General features: G+C 37.4%; 1 protein-coding gene across 6 annotated transcripts; it reads right to left on the bottom strand.

The window, feature by feature from the left end:
• Nucleotides 1-54: 54 nt before the first annotated feature.
• Nucleotides 55-16,316, bottom strand: LOC121953829 (uncharacterized). 6 transcript variants are annotated; one of them, XM_088087533.1, is made up of 20 exons: nt 15,984-16,316; nt 14,192-14,260; nt 14,001-14,101; nt 13,753-13,836; nt 12,489-12,560; nt 11,048-11,311; nt 9,771-9,953; nt 8,918-9,019; nt 8,255-8,347; nt 7,494-7,595; nt 6,627-6,722; nt 6,367-6,453; nt 5,864-5,928; nt 5,590-5,766; nt 5,400-5,461; nt 5,278-5,319; nt 4,648-4,710; nt 4,412-4,537; nt 3,646-3,732; nt 55-2,997 (listed from the first exon to the last, which is right to left on the bottom strand). In XM_088087533.1, exons 4-19 carry the CDS (start codon nt 13,797-13,799, stop codon nt 3,652-3,654), a joined length of 1,662 nt encoding a protein of 553 aa, XP_087943659.1. In that variant the 5' UTR covers nt 13,800-13,836; nt 14,001-14,101; nt 14,192-14,260; nt 15,984-16,316; the 3' UTR covers nt 55-2,997; nt 3,646-3,651. The 6 variants fall into 6 exon arrangements, with proteins under 6 accessions (XP_087943659.1, XP_087943656.1, XP_087943655.1 ...); XM_088087530.1 differs by having other exon boundaries at nt 4,406-4,537; nt 13,753-13,841; nt 15,984-16,313; XM_088087529.1 differs by having other exon boundaries at nt 4,406-4,537; nt 15,984-16,313.
• Nucleotides 16,317-16,795: the final 479 nt, after the last annotated feature.

The raw sequence follows: 16,795 nt of genomic DNA, 5'->3' as shown, positions 1-16,795 counted from the left end.
AACCTCTCTACAATCTGCTGTTGATGTAACAAAATAAATTCGACATAAAACTCATTTACACACAGAATCATTTTAATAAGTGGACATCACCTGGAGTTGGTCCAACCAAATAACAAAAAAACACACAATTAATTAAAGGATAAGTATGAATATATGGACACAAAAATTAAGAAAAGTATCAAATTTGCTTCCACATAAGTCAAAGCAGTCACTGAATGGTTTGATGGAAACCTTGTTAAAAAACTCAATCTCCACTGTCAAAACACCCAGTAAGAGTTAATATTTTAGTTAAAAAAAAAAAAAAAGTTTGCCAGACTTTAGACTCTCTATGTCTTTTGGGTGTTTATTTGCCCCAGTGGAAGACCAGTAACAAAATGCAGGGACTTGGACCACCACAGACCACAAACTTTAAAAAGCATAGTCTTACGGATTACAATACATCCCTCTGCGGGACTAATAAAGGATTATCGCATCGTATCATATCATATTTATTGTATCTTATCTTATCTTATCTTATCGTTTCTTTTCTTTTCTTTTCATTTCTTTTCTTTTCTTTTCTTTTCCATAAAACAAACAGCGCAAATTACATTCACTAGCTGAACCGGCATTTTTCATTCTAACACTTTTTGGCATATTGAACGTAACCTTCATCAGTAAATTCTGCTAACAGTTTAACAATGCTAAATTCAACATATATTGCATTAATAATAAGCACAATGATAATGTGATTAACATGATATTATGTGTTAACTGCAGGACTGTTTTATGTTCATTCTGTCTGCTTGTATGTGAAATGCAATATTATTATTATTATTATTATTATTATTATCAGCACTCTGTGCTTATAATGCCCTTATTGTAAAGCTCTTCGTGATGCATTTCTTGTATATATATTTTTTTCTTGTATGTATGTATGTATGTATATATATGTGTGTGTGTGTGTGTATATATATATATATATATATATATAATTATTATTATCATTATCATTATGATTATTATCTAAATTTATTTTTTGTCTATAAGCGTGCTAATGGTTAAAGTACAGAAATATACAGGTGCACAACAGCCCGTATGCAATTTACTACCCAGATGAGCACCTGGGATATATGTAAATATGTCCCCCCATCGAACAGTGTTTCCCTCCTGTTGTTACACAGTGCCCTCCTCTGTGGTTCGGTTTAGGGCTTTGGTGAGGTTTAGTTAGGAGGAATCACATATCGACGGGGAAACAGACTTTGACATATTTACAGCAACATGAAGGAGATGAAATTTCAGTGCAGGTGGGAGGGGGACAGGCAGCACATATGTTCCTAATCTTTGTATCTTTCCTAAAATGTTAGTGTTTTTTGAAGATTTTTACATTATTATGTATATATTTATACTAGTTGCTTGTTTTGAGAGCACTGCAAGACGAGGAACAGCTGAATTAATGAAATTAATGAAGCTGAAAGAGAAATTATCTATACAGCGCTTCCTTATGTCACAGTCCAATCCAGTGTTTTTCCAGTTTGAAAACGTTTACATTAGCCCAAACCGAACCGTTATGTCCTTCTTCCAACAAGCAAGTGCCAGGAGAGTTTTCAGTAAAAATTATGATTGACTGATTATGAGAGCCAGCTGCATGCCAAATTAATCAGGGCACACAAGGCCAAATTGCCTCCAGAGTTAATGTAACATCGAAAAGCCAGTTTTTTTAAAAACAACATAAAATGTACCGGGAGCAAACTTCATGAAGAGCAATGAGGGTAAAAAAAAGCATCACTGATCTGTTTTAACAAAATATTCTCTGGACTGCCAACAACGTTATCAACTGACTTTAGCAGCTTAGATACAGACTCGTCTGTCCTCTGTCATTACAGACATTTGAACTAACAGCAGACACTTGCTTTGCTAATGGGCTCATGGCAGTGCAACACTACACTAAGTAAGAGCAATGAGATCTAGGATATGACAGAAGAAAATGAGAATATTATGCATTCATGGAAAAAGAGGATTTGTATACGAGTTATGAGAATGAAAAATAAAACGGTACTGCATGTATGATTTGTAGCAGTCCTGCTTCAAATGCAGCAGTTATGTATGTGCAAAGTCCTATTTAAAAAGTACAGTACACATGATATTTGAGCTTTACTTGGCAGCACAATTTGAGGTTTAGCAGGGGGCTGAGCACACAGCCCTGTGGTGCACCTGCACTGAGGATCAGCGAGGAGGAGGTGTAACAGTCCATTTTCACCACATTAAAAAGGTCAAATATCCAGCTGCAGACGGAGGTCTCTGGTCCGAGATGATGGAGCTTAGAGACAAGTTTAAAGGGAATGAGCTGTTGTCAATGAAGAGTATTCTCTTATTTTGCTCCCGTGGTTGAGCAGATTGTGTTGCCAAGGAAAATATCTGCGGCCCTGTTCGGTCTGTTTGCAAACTGAAGAGGGTCCAAGGTGTCAGGGAGAGAGGAGCAGATGTGGGTTGCTTAAGCTGGTTTTCTCAAAGCAGTTTTGAAAGACGACAACCTCTTTTTTTCCATTTGTGTTGCTGGCAACAGTAGGACGGAGCAGTGATCTGCTTTTTTGAAAAGCAGGGTTGAGGAGGGGGTTTATAGCATTGTCTGAGGGGGGAAATGCTGTTGTAGTGTTTTTATGTTACACTAAAATTACCTCAATCCTGAGTAACCCAACCTGTGGGTTGGTGTTGGTCGTAGAGACACATGTTTTACTAACACTAAAATATAGGTCATATTAATAAATCAAATTAATATATATCATATAAATATATCAATTATCTTTACCTGAACTTATTACAACCAGTGTGTCTCCCATACATTGCACGTCACACCACACTCACCATAAGTAATTGTAATCGTTATTGCTTTTAAAACCGATTGTCAAGACAACTTGGAGCGATCCAGGATGAGTTGAAGCTCTGAACAGTCCAGCAGAGGAAGCTGCTGTCGATGCCTCAACGATGTTTCCAGATGTTTCCAGATGTTTCCGTTCCTTTCTGAATACAAACACAGGATATCATTTAAACTGCAAACATTACATACTAGAATTTAAGATGCAAGTGAGAGCGGGCAATATGGATATGCATTTCTCCGAAGGCGTATGTGATTTTATAGAAAGGTAATATATGCTGTGAATTTGTCAGTTTAATGGAATATAATTAATTTGTATAGATGAAAAAAGCTAATTTACTGTAATCTGGTTGGGGAGACCAATCAATTATTGATGAGTAAATTCACAAGAATAAAAACAAAAAGAAACAGTAAAATCATCCATTTTAAAACACAAAAAATATACATTTTTGGTCCAAATTAGATGTTAGGATTTATGCTGGATGTGACATTTAAATAAGATTCTGATTGGAGGGTTGAAACGATATTGCTCGCCATTTTTGTTGTAACAGTTGTTCTGTGGACTCCACCATCCACTTGAGTGGGAACAATTTTTAAAACTACCTGTTTATAGTTATTCTTGGTGTGCATGGCCCTTAATAACATTTTGCAAATATTATTCTAGGTTAAAAGGAATAATATAACAGCTGTTAGGCACTAATACTTGCAGCTGAATTGATGTTCTAAAAAAGCAAGTTTATTTTACTCATTTAAGTCTCTCTCAGTGTGGATACAATTAAAAAGAGATGACTTACATCATGTCATACATAGTTTTTGCTGGCCAGTTGGTTTCCATGATCCCGCTGTGTACTGGACAGTCTGGTCCCTGCAGCTGCTCTGGGCTGCAACACAACACACACAGAGGTTTGACTAAAAATCTGCCAAAACATTAGAAAACCAGAGCTGTTGGATAGATTTACACTAAAGATGTTAGCAGGAGCTTTAGTTTAATGTAATTTTGATTATGCTGCCACCTCCTGGTTTACAGTACATCACAGCACATTCAAATAAACAGCACAAAACAAATTAACAAATTAATTGTGTTAAAGTTACCTCCCCGAACCCATATTGACTCATGATATTTCCTGTAACTTAATTGGCTTCCTGTCAATACAAGAGTCACAAATCCAGGTGGGACTGATACATAACCCAGAGGAACACCATCCCCCATTTTTCCATTTTACCTCCAAAAAGTCCCCTGTCAGACTACGGTCACATGCATCTTTATTCCTTTTTATTTCAAGAATACATGTGAAACATATTCATCGTTTTTTTCCCCCGATTCCCTTTTGAGACATTTCTTCTGAAGCAATCTCTTTAACTTTAAATTAAACAGAGGAGAGGAATCATTTGTCTTTATTTCCTTCACATAACATTTATTTTTCTGTATTCTTTATTTCCCGCAAATAAAGACACAAGTGCTTCAATATTATAATGTATATTTGTATATTCAAATAATTTCTCAACAGTAAGCGTAATAGCAAATAATATCATCCACATTCAGGTCCAACTCACCTTTACCTTGCTTTCCAGCCACTGAATTTCCAGTTTGGTCTTCATCATTTTAAGCCTGATATGGTCCATCTGAAGATCACACTTTTCAATTTTCTTTCTCATGTAAACCTCGTGTAGCTCTTTTGCAGGGAGCTATGAAGAGACAAAAACAGACATACTGTTAAGTCTGACACATTTCTGCAGTCCAATACTCAATCGTCCCTCGGACACACAGGCAATGACAACTGAATATAAAATCTTACTGCATTCAGTTGTGCTCTGGAGGTCGATGGGCCCTCTTCTTTATTACAGTCGCCGGGCGCGCTCTGTTGTAAGACAAGACCGTGCAAGTTTTCATGTGGGACAGAGCAAACAGAAATTATCATACAAGATATTTACTAAAAAAAAAAAATTAAAAACCCTCAATTTTATAAGGAAGCCTTCTCTTAAAATCACAATTTGACAGTGTAACATTTTTAATTTATTATCTTTGCATTTTAAAGTGGTCCTGTTTTAGTTTTGCTGTGTTTATTCTTTACTTAAATGGTCAGCAAAGACAATACAGTGCTGATGTGTATTTTATGTTTATATTTTTATTTAAATGGTCAGGGAAGACTGATGCTGAACACACACAGTATTTTTATTTATTCTTTATTTTTGTTTGTGTGTTTGATCAAGAAAGCAGCCTTCTGAGTACTGTTGCATACTTACATCGGTGCAAAATCAGTGCACAGTCCACATAGAAATGATCTATTTTCAGTCAGGCTCAAAAATTCACTATACCGGTCGCCATATCAGTAATATGTGAATTTTTCCACAATAAAATCGTTACAAGTCTCAAAAATCCCATATTGGTCAAGCTCCCATTATTACACTAAAGATGCACAGTATACCTCAGAAGGCCCTTCAGTGGATAAGCTGTCTTCATCATCCTCCTGTGGTAAAGAAGACCAATAATGTTAGATGAAGGCTACTCAAAACCATCACACAAAATCTGCTGAATATTCAAACTTACAATCACGTGAACATCAGGGGGGGCAGGAGAATCCAAGAGTGAAATCACTCCGTCAGCAGAAACTGTTGCAAAGCGACCAAAGTTTAACGGCAACGTCAGGATTCAAAACTTGTGTCACAAGTTATGCAGAGAGGATAAAGGGCTCCACGGCCTCGTGTGTGCTGGCAAAAAGGACGAATGGTGAACGTACCCTTTTCACGGGCACTGGTGTCCTGCGTGTGGGCGGGCTCTGATGAGCTGTCACTCAGGATGCCCTCCTCGACAGGCTGCCCACTGCTCTGGCTAACATCCAGCTCTTCGGCCTGTGTAAATGGGGCTGATGGTGGCCCACCACCCATTTTTTGGGCCTTTGCTTTCTTCCTTTTGGCTACAGTGAAATTTAAACAATTCAGTAATTAAATCAACCTGAGCATAATATTTCAAGGAGTAAGTAAATAATAAATGAGCAACATTAAATGTCTTACCAGCAATATTTCTTTGTTTGATTTTAAGCTGCTGCCAAGTGCGTTTAGGCCCCGTCAGGTTACAGCTGAACAACAGGATATAGCAAATTATATTATAATAAATGGACAAAAATATTTAAATACGGGAAGTTAGCATTTTTTCATTGAAAATACTTTTATGACTAATATGGTCACAGAAGACATGACGTTCAGAATTTCAAAGTGATTTTTTTAGCACTGACTGAAGAGATTTACTGCACATTCACATTAACGCCATAATTTAACTGGCTTTGCAAAACTGACATTTTCATCCTTTGAAAGCCTTTTATCGCTTTTGAAAACTGCATTAAGAATTTTCAATTTAGACAACTTTATAAACTTCATAGCATTTAAAAATTGCACATTAACAGGCTCTGGTATCTTTTTCTGTTCCATCTCATCAAAATCTCCAATTCAGGTTCAGGTAAAATACGTAAATATGCAGTAACATTTTAATGGTAATAAAAGCTTATCTGAGAAAGGACCTTTTTTTGAAATTGAGGATGAAATCTTTTGAGCGATCACTCTTGAGGGACAAATCAGAGTCACAGGACTGCTCGCTCTCTGATCTCCTGAGACACAAGAGAAGAAAAACAGCAGAATGGGACACAACAATGGCAGCATGTTAACTAAAGATACCAACATTATACAGTAACTAAAAATAATAATAACGCCCATCATCAGACTCGAGTGTTGGCAAAATGTCACAAAATGCAGTAACATTTTAACAATAATAATAGCTTACTTGGCATTGAGGGGGAAATCTTTTGACTTTGACTTGACACTTCGAACTCTCTTGGAGGACAAAACAGAGTCACAGGACTGTTCGCTCTCTGGGGTCCTGGCAGACAAGACAGAAAAAACACCAGGGCGGGAAATTATGGTGTCAAATATCCAGCATGCAAGTAGGCATCGGAGAATTTCTGTAAAAGTTTGTTCTCTTCCCACAAAATAATTTCTTCTCTCTTTTTGATGTGAGCATCTCAACTTCCCACTTTCTCATGAATCATTGCTAAATTATTCTCGACCGACAAGAATATCATAAGGGTACAAAGGTCCTAAAACTTACAGTAGTTCTGATCTTCCAGAAAACGACGATGATTTTATTGACTTTACTGTCTTGTCAGTTAGTACGCTTACAGTCTGTTAGAAAATGTCCAATTATTGTTTTAGTTTGATCAAAAAGTGGACATTTAAAATACTCGTAATAATCATACTAATTTAAATTTCTCTAAATCGGCCGAACACGCCCACATTATGATTGGCAGTCAAGCTATTCGGTCTGATAAAAAAAACATAATGTGTACTTGTAAATCTGGTTTCAGCTGCTGCTCTAAGCAGACAAACAGATGTTTGAATAATGACGGTGAAGTTCTGACTTCTTAATAATAATTAATAATTAGAATATTAAAAGGGTGGTAAAGTCTTAAAGTTTGCAGTTTTTTTAAATCTCTCAGAGAAGGTACTTAATTTTACTGATTTTACTGCAACAATGGCAGCATTTTGACTAAAATTATAAAGAAACATAACAATGACTTACACCATCACATTTGCATCTGTGTGCACAATATTCATAAATGTAATAAAAACTTTAATAGTTATAAAAACTTACCTGAGAGGGGACCTGTCTTTGAAATCTAGGATGAAATCTTTGGATCGATCACTCTTGAAGGACAAACCAGAGACACAGGACTGCTCGCTCTCTGATCTCCTCCTGAGAGACAACAGTGAAAAAACACCAGGGTGGGAAATTATAGTGTTAAAATATCCAACCACAGAAACACACAGAAATCACAGAGAAGTCTGGCGAGTTCTCACTGAATAATTTCTTGCCTCTTTTTAATGTAGTTACCTCTACTTACCACTTCACATTGAATCATTATGAGATTATTCTAAACTAACAGAAATATATGAACACAAAGGTCCTCAGAAATGCAGTATTTAAACTCACCCTTATGAAAAGATCTGCTTTCACCACTGCAGTCCAAAAACTAAATATTTGCCTTGATATAATGTATTTGCTTTGAGGAATGACAGGAGCTGTTTCTGTATTTAATGATGCTCTCAAAGTAGCTGAATACACGTAAAACCAGTGAGGCTGCAGACAGACAAACTCTGAGAATAACCTTAAACGTTAAACGTCTGGCTAATATTTGCTGCTTCTGGCCGACATCGCTGTTCAGCAACGCTCCCAGATACCACCAGTCACACCATCCTCTTCACCACAGGTGTGCTGCTATCTACCGTTTATGATCTCATTACCCAGCTACACAGAGCGAGGTGAAGTTTTTGCAAAAAAAAATCGATGTTTATTGTCTTGGACAAAATGAGTCGACGTTTTTGCAAAATATGAAATGAATGCAAAAAGCTTACCTGCGAGACAACGGTTCTTGGTTTGGGCTCTTGAACAGATCAATCTCGGAGGAAAAAGTAGAGTCAGAGTTGTTTTTGCTCTTCCTTTTCCTCCTGGTAGACAAGAGAGAAAAAAACACCAGGGTGGGAACATCACGGTGTTAAATATCCAGCCACAGCAACTGCTGGATACAAAGAAATCACCAAGAAGCCATCAGAGAAATTCAGAGTACTTTTTTAATGTAGTATCGCTACTTCCCCAAAGTCGATTTATTGAGCTAGTCCGACTGAAATCGTACTAATTTGAAATGATGAAAACTCAAACACCACAATGCGTACTTGTAAACGCAGAGGTTTGAATAAAGATGGTGAAGTGCAGACTTTTTATCATTACAAAACTGTGACGGTGGTAAGGTCCTAATCTTTTTAGCTGTTTAAATTTCAAAGGTACGTAATTTACGGACTTTAGTGTCTAAGCTCAGCAAAGAAAACAGGATCTTTGAAGCAGGACTGAAGTGAAGAGCAGCAGTTCACTCGTCTTCACAGGTCAAGCACCAATGGCAGCATTTTAACTAAAACATACTAAAGTATAAAGAAACATAATAATGACTTACATCATCACGTTTGTGTCTGTGTGCACAATATCCATGACGGCAGTAACATTTTAACGTCATAAAAGCTCACCTGAGAAGGGATCTTTCTTTGAAGTCTAGGACAAATTCTTTTGACCGATCACTCTTGAAAGACAAACCAGAGTCACGGGACCGTTCGCTCTCTGATGTCCTCCTGAGAGACAACAGAGACAAGACATCAGGGTGGGAAATTATGAGCAGAGATGTGACGATGCACAGTGAGACGGTTAAAAATCAATAAAAAGTGTCTGAAATTCAGATCGGTGAAAAGAAAAATGAACCGCGATACACTTTTTGAACAGCAGAGGGCGAAATCTACTCACGCCTTCGCTTGCTCAAATGCTACGTCACTACGTGTTAAACATCGCGATATTGAAATCGAAGATGTGCAACCTTTTCAGCACAGCTGTCCCTGAGTCCCTGAGTAACGGCTTTGTTGTGATCTCTGCATATTTACATGTTGTTCTGCTTGTTGTTGGAAGGAATCAAACTTCAGATATCAGTTTATTCTTTCATCATAACCGAGCTGGAAACTCACTACACCTGAACTTAAACCACGAGCAGCGTGTCCTCTTGTTCATCTGTCACCGCCACATACACGCCTGGCGAGAGACGGTGGCCTGTCCAACGCTTACAGCGACATACGGCGGTTACTAAGTGCCGAGAGCATGGTAATAGATGACAGTATATTTCCTCCTTGTTCCCGATAATCTAGATAAGTCACTAAATGTGTCCCTCGTTGCTTTTTAAATATAAAGCTGCTGAGAGGGTCAGAAAAGCCGCTAAATAGCATTAAAGTCTGCACGTTAGTAGTCCTCTCCTCCCGTCACCCTGGAACCTTAGATCGACGTGTTCGTTTGCAAAATGATTGTTTATTAACTTAACAGTATTTAAGTGTTGGTTACCGTGAAAACACTCTTGACTGACTGCTCCACCGTCCCTTCCCCTGCGACGCCACCTGTTGCAACGCTCTCTGCTGCTGCGAGGACGCTCTCTGCTGCTGCGAGGACGCTCTCTGCTGCTGCGAGGACGCTCCCTGCTGCTGCGAGGACGCTCTCTGCTGCATGTGCGCCATAAAGCTGAGAGGACTGTAAAAAATGGAGTCTGAGCGCACTCTGCTGGACAAACTATATAATGAAACCATTTCAAAACCACCCAAACATCATTCTCTGCATTACATGGTCTGAAAACAAAAGTTTTCTTATCGATATGCTACCAATATGTCTGTGAAACACTAATATTGGCTGAAAATATCAGAAAAGCGATATATCGGCTGGGCTGTAATTAGATTATTATCAGGGTTTCTTCAGCTTGAAGCAAGTTCAATTTCAGATTTTTTAAGACTTTTAAATGTAAATCAGAATAAAAATTCAGGACCAACTTACAATAATCAATACTGTCATGATTTCAGCCACAAAATCTTAGTTAAATAACCAATTTTCATTGAATTTGCTGTTCCTAGTGTCATCTTGATGAGCATGACATTAATGAATGGCAAATACATTTAAAAAAATAAATACATTATCAATTAGTTTTGAGATTTTACAAGGCTGCAGCTATTGATTATTTTAGTAATCAAGTTTTTTACTGACGAATCCATCAATTAATCAAGTAACCGGATAAGAAATACTTGGTTCATAAATGAGCAATCTTTAATATATAAAAGAAAAAAATAGAGACAGGTCTCTTAAAAGAACATGTATATTTGCATATATTTGTATTTGTATTTTTGATTTTCTAATTTTGTTCCGTGTTGTCTGACTGTCACTTTTGTTGCTGCCTGTCATGGCCAGGACACTCTTGAAAAGAGATTTTTAATCCCAAGAGTTTTTTCTGGTTAAATAAAGGTTAAATAAATACATAAAAATGTAGCTGGTTTCCTTTTTAGAAAAATTGTCATTTCTATCGCTTAAATTGCGACAATAATTAGGCTCCAATTGCTACTTCCACCACCTCACATATTGCATTTTGGGGTATTTTATACATGGCCGTGAGGGAGTACTCTACAGGTGTTCATCATATTAATAACATGAATGAAGCTCAGACTTTCACAAACTGACTGCATCATTTTATTTCCTGTGGTTATTAACACAGTAAACACAGAAAATAAAATGATGCAGTCACTTTGTGAAAGCCTGACCAGTCAACATATTGATTTACGTTCTTGAAAGGAAAACTTTACTTGTTTTCAAATGGCACTGCGCCGTCGCCGCCGCCTGGGTTGTTTGGGCTGTTGAGCGGGGTCTGGCTTCCCTCTATGCTGCTCGGGGTTCCCCACTCATCTGCTGGCAGGGGTCCGCCGGATGTCCCCTCATCAGGCCGACTTCCTCCGATGGAAGAATGGGGAGCTGCAGCTGCTTGCATCGCGAAGATAAGCTGTCCTGGCCCATTGCTCTCCATGATCCCAGTGGGTACCTGAAAGTCTGGTCTCTGTAGCTGCTCTGACCTGCAACACAACACACACAGAGGTTTGCATAAAGAAGGCGGAGCTGAGCGCTGGCTTCTGACCCAGGAGTGAACAGGAGAAATCCACCCACAGGCCACAGCTACTGACAACACCGAGGCAAAACACGTTAAGAGCTTAGAAGAAATAGTGTTCAAAGAGGCAAAAACAGACCAAAAGGAAAGAAAACACAAATCAGGCATCTAACGGAAAAGATTTCCTATAAAAATGTGTTTTGAGCAATGATTTAAAAATAGGTAATGTGCTGATAGGTCTTAACTCCTCATGCAGAAAATTCCAGATTAAAGGACAAAGCCCTGTCAACTTTGACTGCCAGCCTCGACCCAAAGACGACCAGTGAGGTTTGAGGATCTCAGGTCACAGTTTGCACAGTGACTCAGAAGCTCAGCTATATAAGTTATTAACAAGGTTCCCACACATTTTACCAATGAATTTTCAAAACGTTTCCAGACGTTATTCACATTTTTTTTACCTCTTTACCATGATTTTAAGTAGTTTTAAATGGCTTTAAACGTGCACTTCCAAGGTGTTGCAAGTTAGACATTCCTGCAGGCAACTAGCTGCACATGACAACCGACCAGACCGCCACATACGAGTACTTTGCAAAACGTCAATGCTGCACCTCTTTTTGAAGGATAGAAAAAACCAAAACTCAAATCAACAGTCAAGCAATGATGCATTAGATTTTTAATACAATGTATTTCACATAATGTCAGACAGTTTTGGGAATTTCATTAACTAAATGGAAGCAACAGCCAAATAATGTATATTCAAAAATTTACCAAAACATTCAGTTATTTCTAAAGCATTTCCAGGCCTGGAAAACAGCATTTTTAAATTCATAAATTTTGCAGGAATTTCATGATCATGGGAACGCTGTATTAAAGAATCTTAAAATAAATCCTGGCAAGCAAATGCCCTTATTGTAAAGCACTCTGTGCTACATTCCTTGTATGTAAGGCACTTTATAAATTACGTTCATATTTACATATTTATTTATTTATTATTAATGACTTACACCGATCTATATATAATTTGTGCTGGAAAGTTGCTCCCAGTGATGGGGCCAGTTGAATTAAATTAAATAAATCACGCAGAAACAGCAGCACATTAGCGAACATAGATGCTAAAACTAAAAAGCTAAATAATTATGACTTACAACATTGAAGAGAAGTCAAAGGCGTGCATGGTCCTGCTGTGCACTGGATAGTTTGGTCTCCGCTGCTCTGGGCTGTAACACACACACACACACACACACACAGAGGTCTGAATAGAGGGGTGCATGCTGCAGATAAATTTCAATATCTTCTGTCATCATTTCAGACACACAACAACATTTAACAGACTAATTTACTGATAACTGTCAGAGATTTTTTTAAATTTATGAACTATGTAGTGTCACAACCGCTGACAAATAGGTTCACCAGGATCTCTCCCACCTAAGGCCCGTTTCACACAGCGCGTGTCAGGAGCGCGCTGAACTGCAGCATGTTTCATGCTTGTGGTGTTCACACATGCGTCGCTGCTGCGTCGATGCCCGCAGATATGAGTTCTGTTTTTCCATACTTGTAAGCACAAATTCCACTTATTTATGAAGTCGTGCAAGCTCCTGCACAGCCGACAACACGGTCCTGGTAATGTTTCAAAATAAAATGCCTTTTATCAGCAACTGATGGGATTCTGGCCACAGAGACGCTGTCAGAGGACTTTTGTTTTGAAAGGGAAGCAGGGAAGTTGGAGTAGAACAGACGTCTTTGTATTTTCTCATCTCTGTGACAGTGAGACTTTTCAACTGCAGTAAAAAGTGGAACAGAGTCAATATAATCATCAAAACACCACCGTCACTGTCTATTTCTGCTGACAGACACGCGCGTCATGAGTAAAAAATCGCCGAGCCACCGTTTCTCTAGACGTGCTGCAGTTGAAAAGCAGCTAAGACGCTCCTCACAAGCTGCTCAGACGGGCAGTGTGCACGCTTTAACTTGATAACATGGCTGCTGAAATAAAAAACATGCCCGGTGCTGCTCACGCGCTTCTGACGCATGCTGTGTGAAACAGGCCTCTCACCTGACGTGCCAAAACTGTCAGGGGTCAGGGGTCAGGATCCCATCTCTCCCTCACCTGCTTCATCGATGAAGCACAAGGCCTCTCCCTCACCTGACGGTGAAGCTCTAGGGTGTAAGGTGTCAGCACGGTGTGTCTCAGTCTTTGCTCTTTTTAAAGCAGATTCTCCTGTTTCTCACTTAAACATTAATTATTATTTGATTACTACAATATAACAAATAAGGGTACAAACTGACAAAAATTTGCAGCTGTTTTAAGAAAGGAAGGTGATTTCTTTATTTTACATAAATCACGCAGCAATAGCAGCACATTAACCAACATAGATGCTAAAATTAAAAAGCAGCATAATTATGACTTACAACTGTGAAAATAATCCAAAGGGATCTGATGGCCAGTTGCCCTCCATGGTCCCCTGTGAACTGGATAGTCTGGTTTCTGCTGCTCTGGATTGTAACACAACACAGATACACACACACACACACACACACACACACACACACACACACACACACAGAGGTCTGAATTAAGATGCTGAGTGCTGACTTCTTTCTCAGGAGAAATTTAACCGTCAACACTTTGAGATCTTCATCTCAGCTCACCCACTTACAGGCGCTTAAAGCCTAAATCGGTGTGCGCAGTCAGTGAGCACTGTCTTTGAGCTGCAGGTCCTCCTCAGGTGTTTCTCAGGTAAATCTCAGCAAGGCTTTACTGTGAATAAAATAAAAAAATACACTTTAGTGCAGCATTTTCATTCTAAAAAACTAAGTAATAAAAAAATGCTGTTTCCCTCTTACTTACTGATTACATTTTTCAGTTCGTGGGTCTGGAGTTAACGCTAGAATAACAACTTCTGCAAGTTTGTGGCAACTAAAAGGTAAAAATGTGCACGTATTATGACCATTATCATTTTATCATCTTAAAAATATAAAAAATAAACATAACAGCTCGATATACTGCCACGCGGTAGTACGCCTCAGCACACCAGTCAAGTTGCACAGAAAGTTGCACACAAAAGATCTCTAAAAACAGCACAGTTTCAAGGTGGTGCTTGAATTATGGACCAAAACATGTTTTATGAGGACACTGTGACCTTGACCTTTGACCACCAGATTCTAGTCAGTTCATTCTTCAGTCAAAGTGGGATTAACAAGTATAAAGTATAGTCCCAACTAGCAATTTTTGTTTTTAAAAAACACTGAGAATGGTACAATGCAACATTTTAATAACCTTTTCAGAGGCAAGTTTTGTTTTAGTTCCCATACAGAAACATCAAAAATGTTTTTAAAACTTTTTTATTGTTAACATATCACATTAGATTTTCATTGCAAAATGGTCTGTGATTTCAGGCCCCAAAAAACATTTTTTGGACGTTGCTTTGAAAATATTCTACCTTTGTTCTCATGTAACGTTGTGGGAATGTTTTATAAAAAAGAACATTTAATGATCTGTCACCAAAACATCTTCAAAATGATGCAGTTATGATGTTATTCAGCATTTAACCTCACAAGGAAATTATCTGAAATAATAAACTTCCTTGAAAGCTTTGTTGAATATTTCATTAAAATATTTTCTTTTAAACATTATTAAAACATGTAGGTAACATTAGACAATGTTATGGAAAAGTTCTCTGCAAGCTGGGGTAGTTTTGGGACCTAGTGGACCCCTATGTGGTCAACATGTTAAAAAAGTCTTCCTTTTTGCAATTTCACTAATAGAATAAAGTTTAACAAATCTTAAACTGTGATTTAAATCATCTTTAGCCTCTCTAAGAACACTAGTCCAGACTTTGCCATGTAAGACCATGTAAGTGAAGTTTTTGGTCTGTTTTGTTTTTTTTACTGGACCTGGTCCAATGTGGTCTACGTGGTAAAAAAAAAAAAAATCTCCCGTTTTTGCATTTTCACTGCAAACCGCAAGAAATTACTAAAACATGATAAGAAAAATTAGCCCAAAAAAGACCAAAAAAGTGAAACATTTTCAAGAAAACAGTATTTGTAGTTATTTCCTTTTTGTTTTTTCCTTTTTTGTGTGTGTGCAAATTGTGTGTGTGAGTGTGTGTGATTTTAACTGATTTCTTGGCAATCATTTTGGCCTCTTATGTCAGTTTACTCGGGTTTCAAAGCGTTAATGCTCTGCAAATAACGTTTCTCTTAACGGCTCAATCGGATGCTAACTTCAGCGTCGTGGGGAAAAAGACAGTTGTCATTATTATTTATCATATTATGCATTTCTAAACAAAGGAAGAACTACGAGGTCTACAGCCCGCACTAACTGAGTTTTTGACGCCAACAAACAACACATTTCTCACTTTTTTTCTCATACTGAATAAAACTTAATTACACGGACAATGCATTAACCCAGGCTTAATATCATAATGAAGTATGTAGATATATTTACGATACCGTCATGGTTAAAAACTGCGTCATGACTTGGGTGCAAAAATGAAACTAATGCGCCAAAATTCAACACGAGACACGCAAATATGGCGACAATCACTTCCTGGTGTATTTCGAAGTGCAAATGGACTAAAATCAAACTCTTCATAACTCCCAAAAATCTGAAATAATACTATTTCACGAGTTGTGCTTACTTTGTGTATTTTTGTGCATCCAACAGGCTCCTTTCTCCCAGCTTCCTCTGCAGATCCGGCTTTTTTTCCTCTGAACCACGATGTGAACTCCGCTTTGTCGACGCCCAATAAACCAAAAAAAAAGTTTTATTGTACTCACGCGAGAATTGTATGTTTAGTCTTTGACAAAAATTCAACAGTCTTGAATTTAATCACTTAATCGTGAATTGCTATAATTTAAAAATTAAAAAAATTAACACGAAACATATTTGATATTCTGCTCATTAAAGTTTAAGTTTAATTGCATGCATTTATCCAAATACTGTATCCTTTATTAATCTTTACTGATACTCAGAGAATAATTACAGATTAACGGGGATGTAAAATAAGTAAAAAAAAAAAAAAAAAAAGGTATGAACACCTAAAACATATAAACTTTAAAATAGAAACTATACAAGAGCTATTAAAGTTATGAGGTAAATAGCATATTTCTATATTTCTTTGAATTTATTTATTTTTCTTCATATATTTACATATTGTGCATATTCTTAACTATTACTGTATTTTTTTTTCACATGTATATACTTGCTTGTACTTATTTATACTTGCTATAATTTTCATAAGAGTAACTGTAACAAACAACAATTTTCCTCCAGGGATCAACAAAGTATTTTTGATTCACCAATTATATTCACTGTGATTATGTAATTATACTTGGTCTTGTCTGTATAATTAGAGCAACATGATAGAAACATGACGTTAAGTATTACGTACATCAACAATATAACATATTGACATAATATAGTATAATACAGAAAAGCACAGTATAGTGT

The sequence above is a fragment of the Plectropomus leopardus genome, chromosome 14 (genome assembly GCF_026936395.1).
Source record: "Plectropomus leopardus strain MGB_pleo_1.0 chromosome 14, ASM2693639v1, whole genome shotgun sequence".
Lineage (NCBI taxonomy): Eukaryota > Metazoa > Chordata > Actinopteri > Perciformes > Serranidae > Plectropomus > Plectropomus leopardus.
Note: the sequence above shows the minus strand (reverse complement) of the source record. Positions and strands in the feature narration are given on the sequence as shown.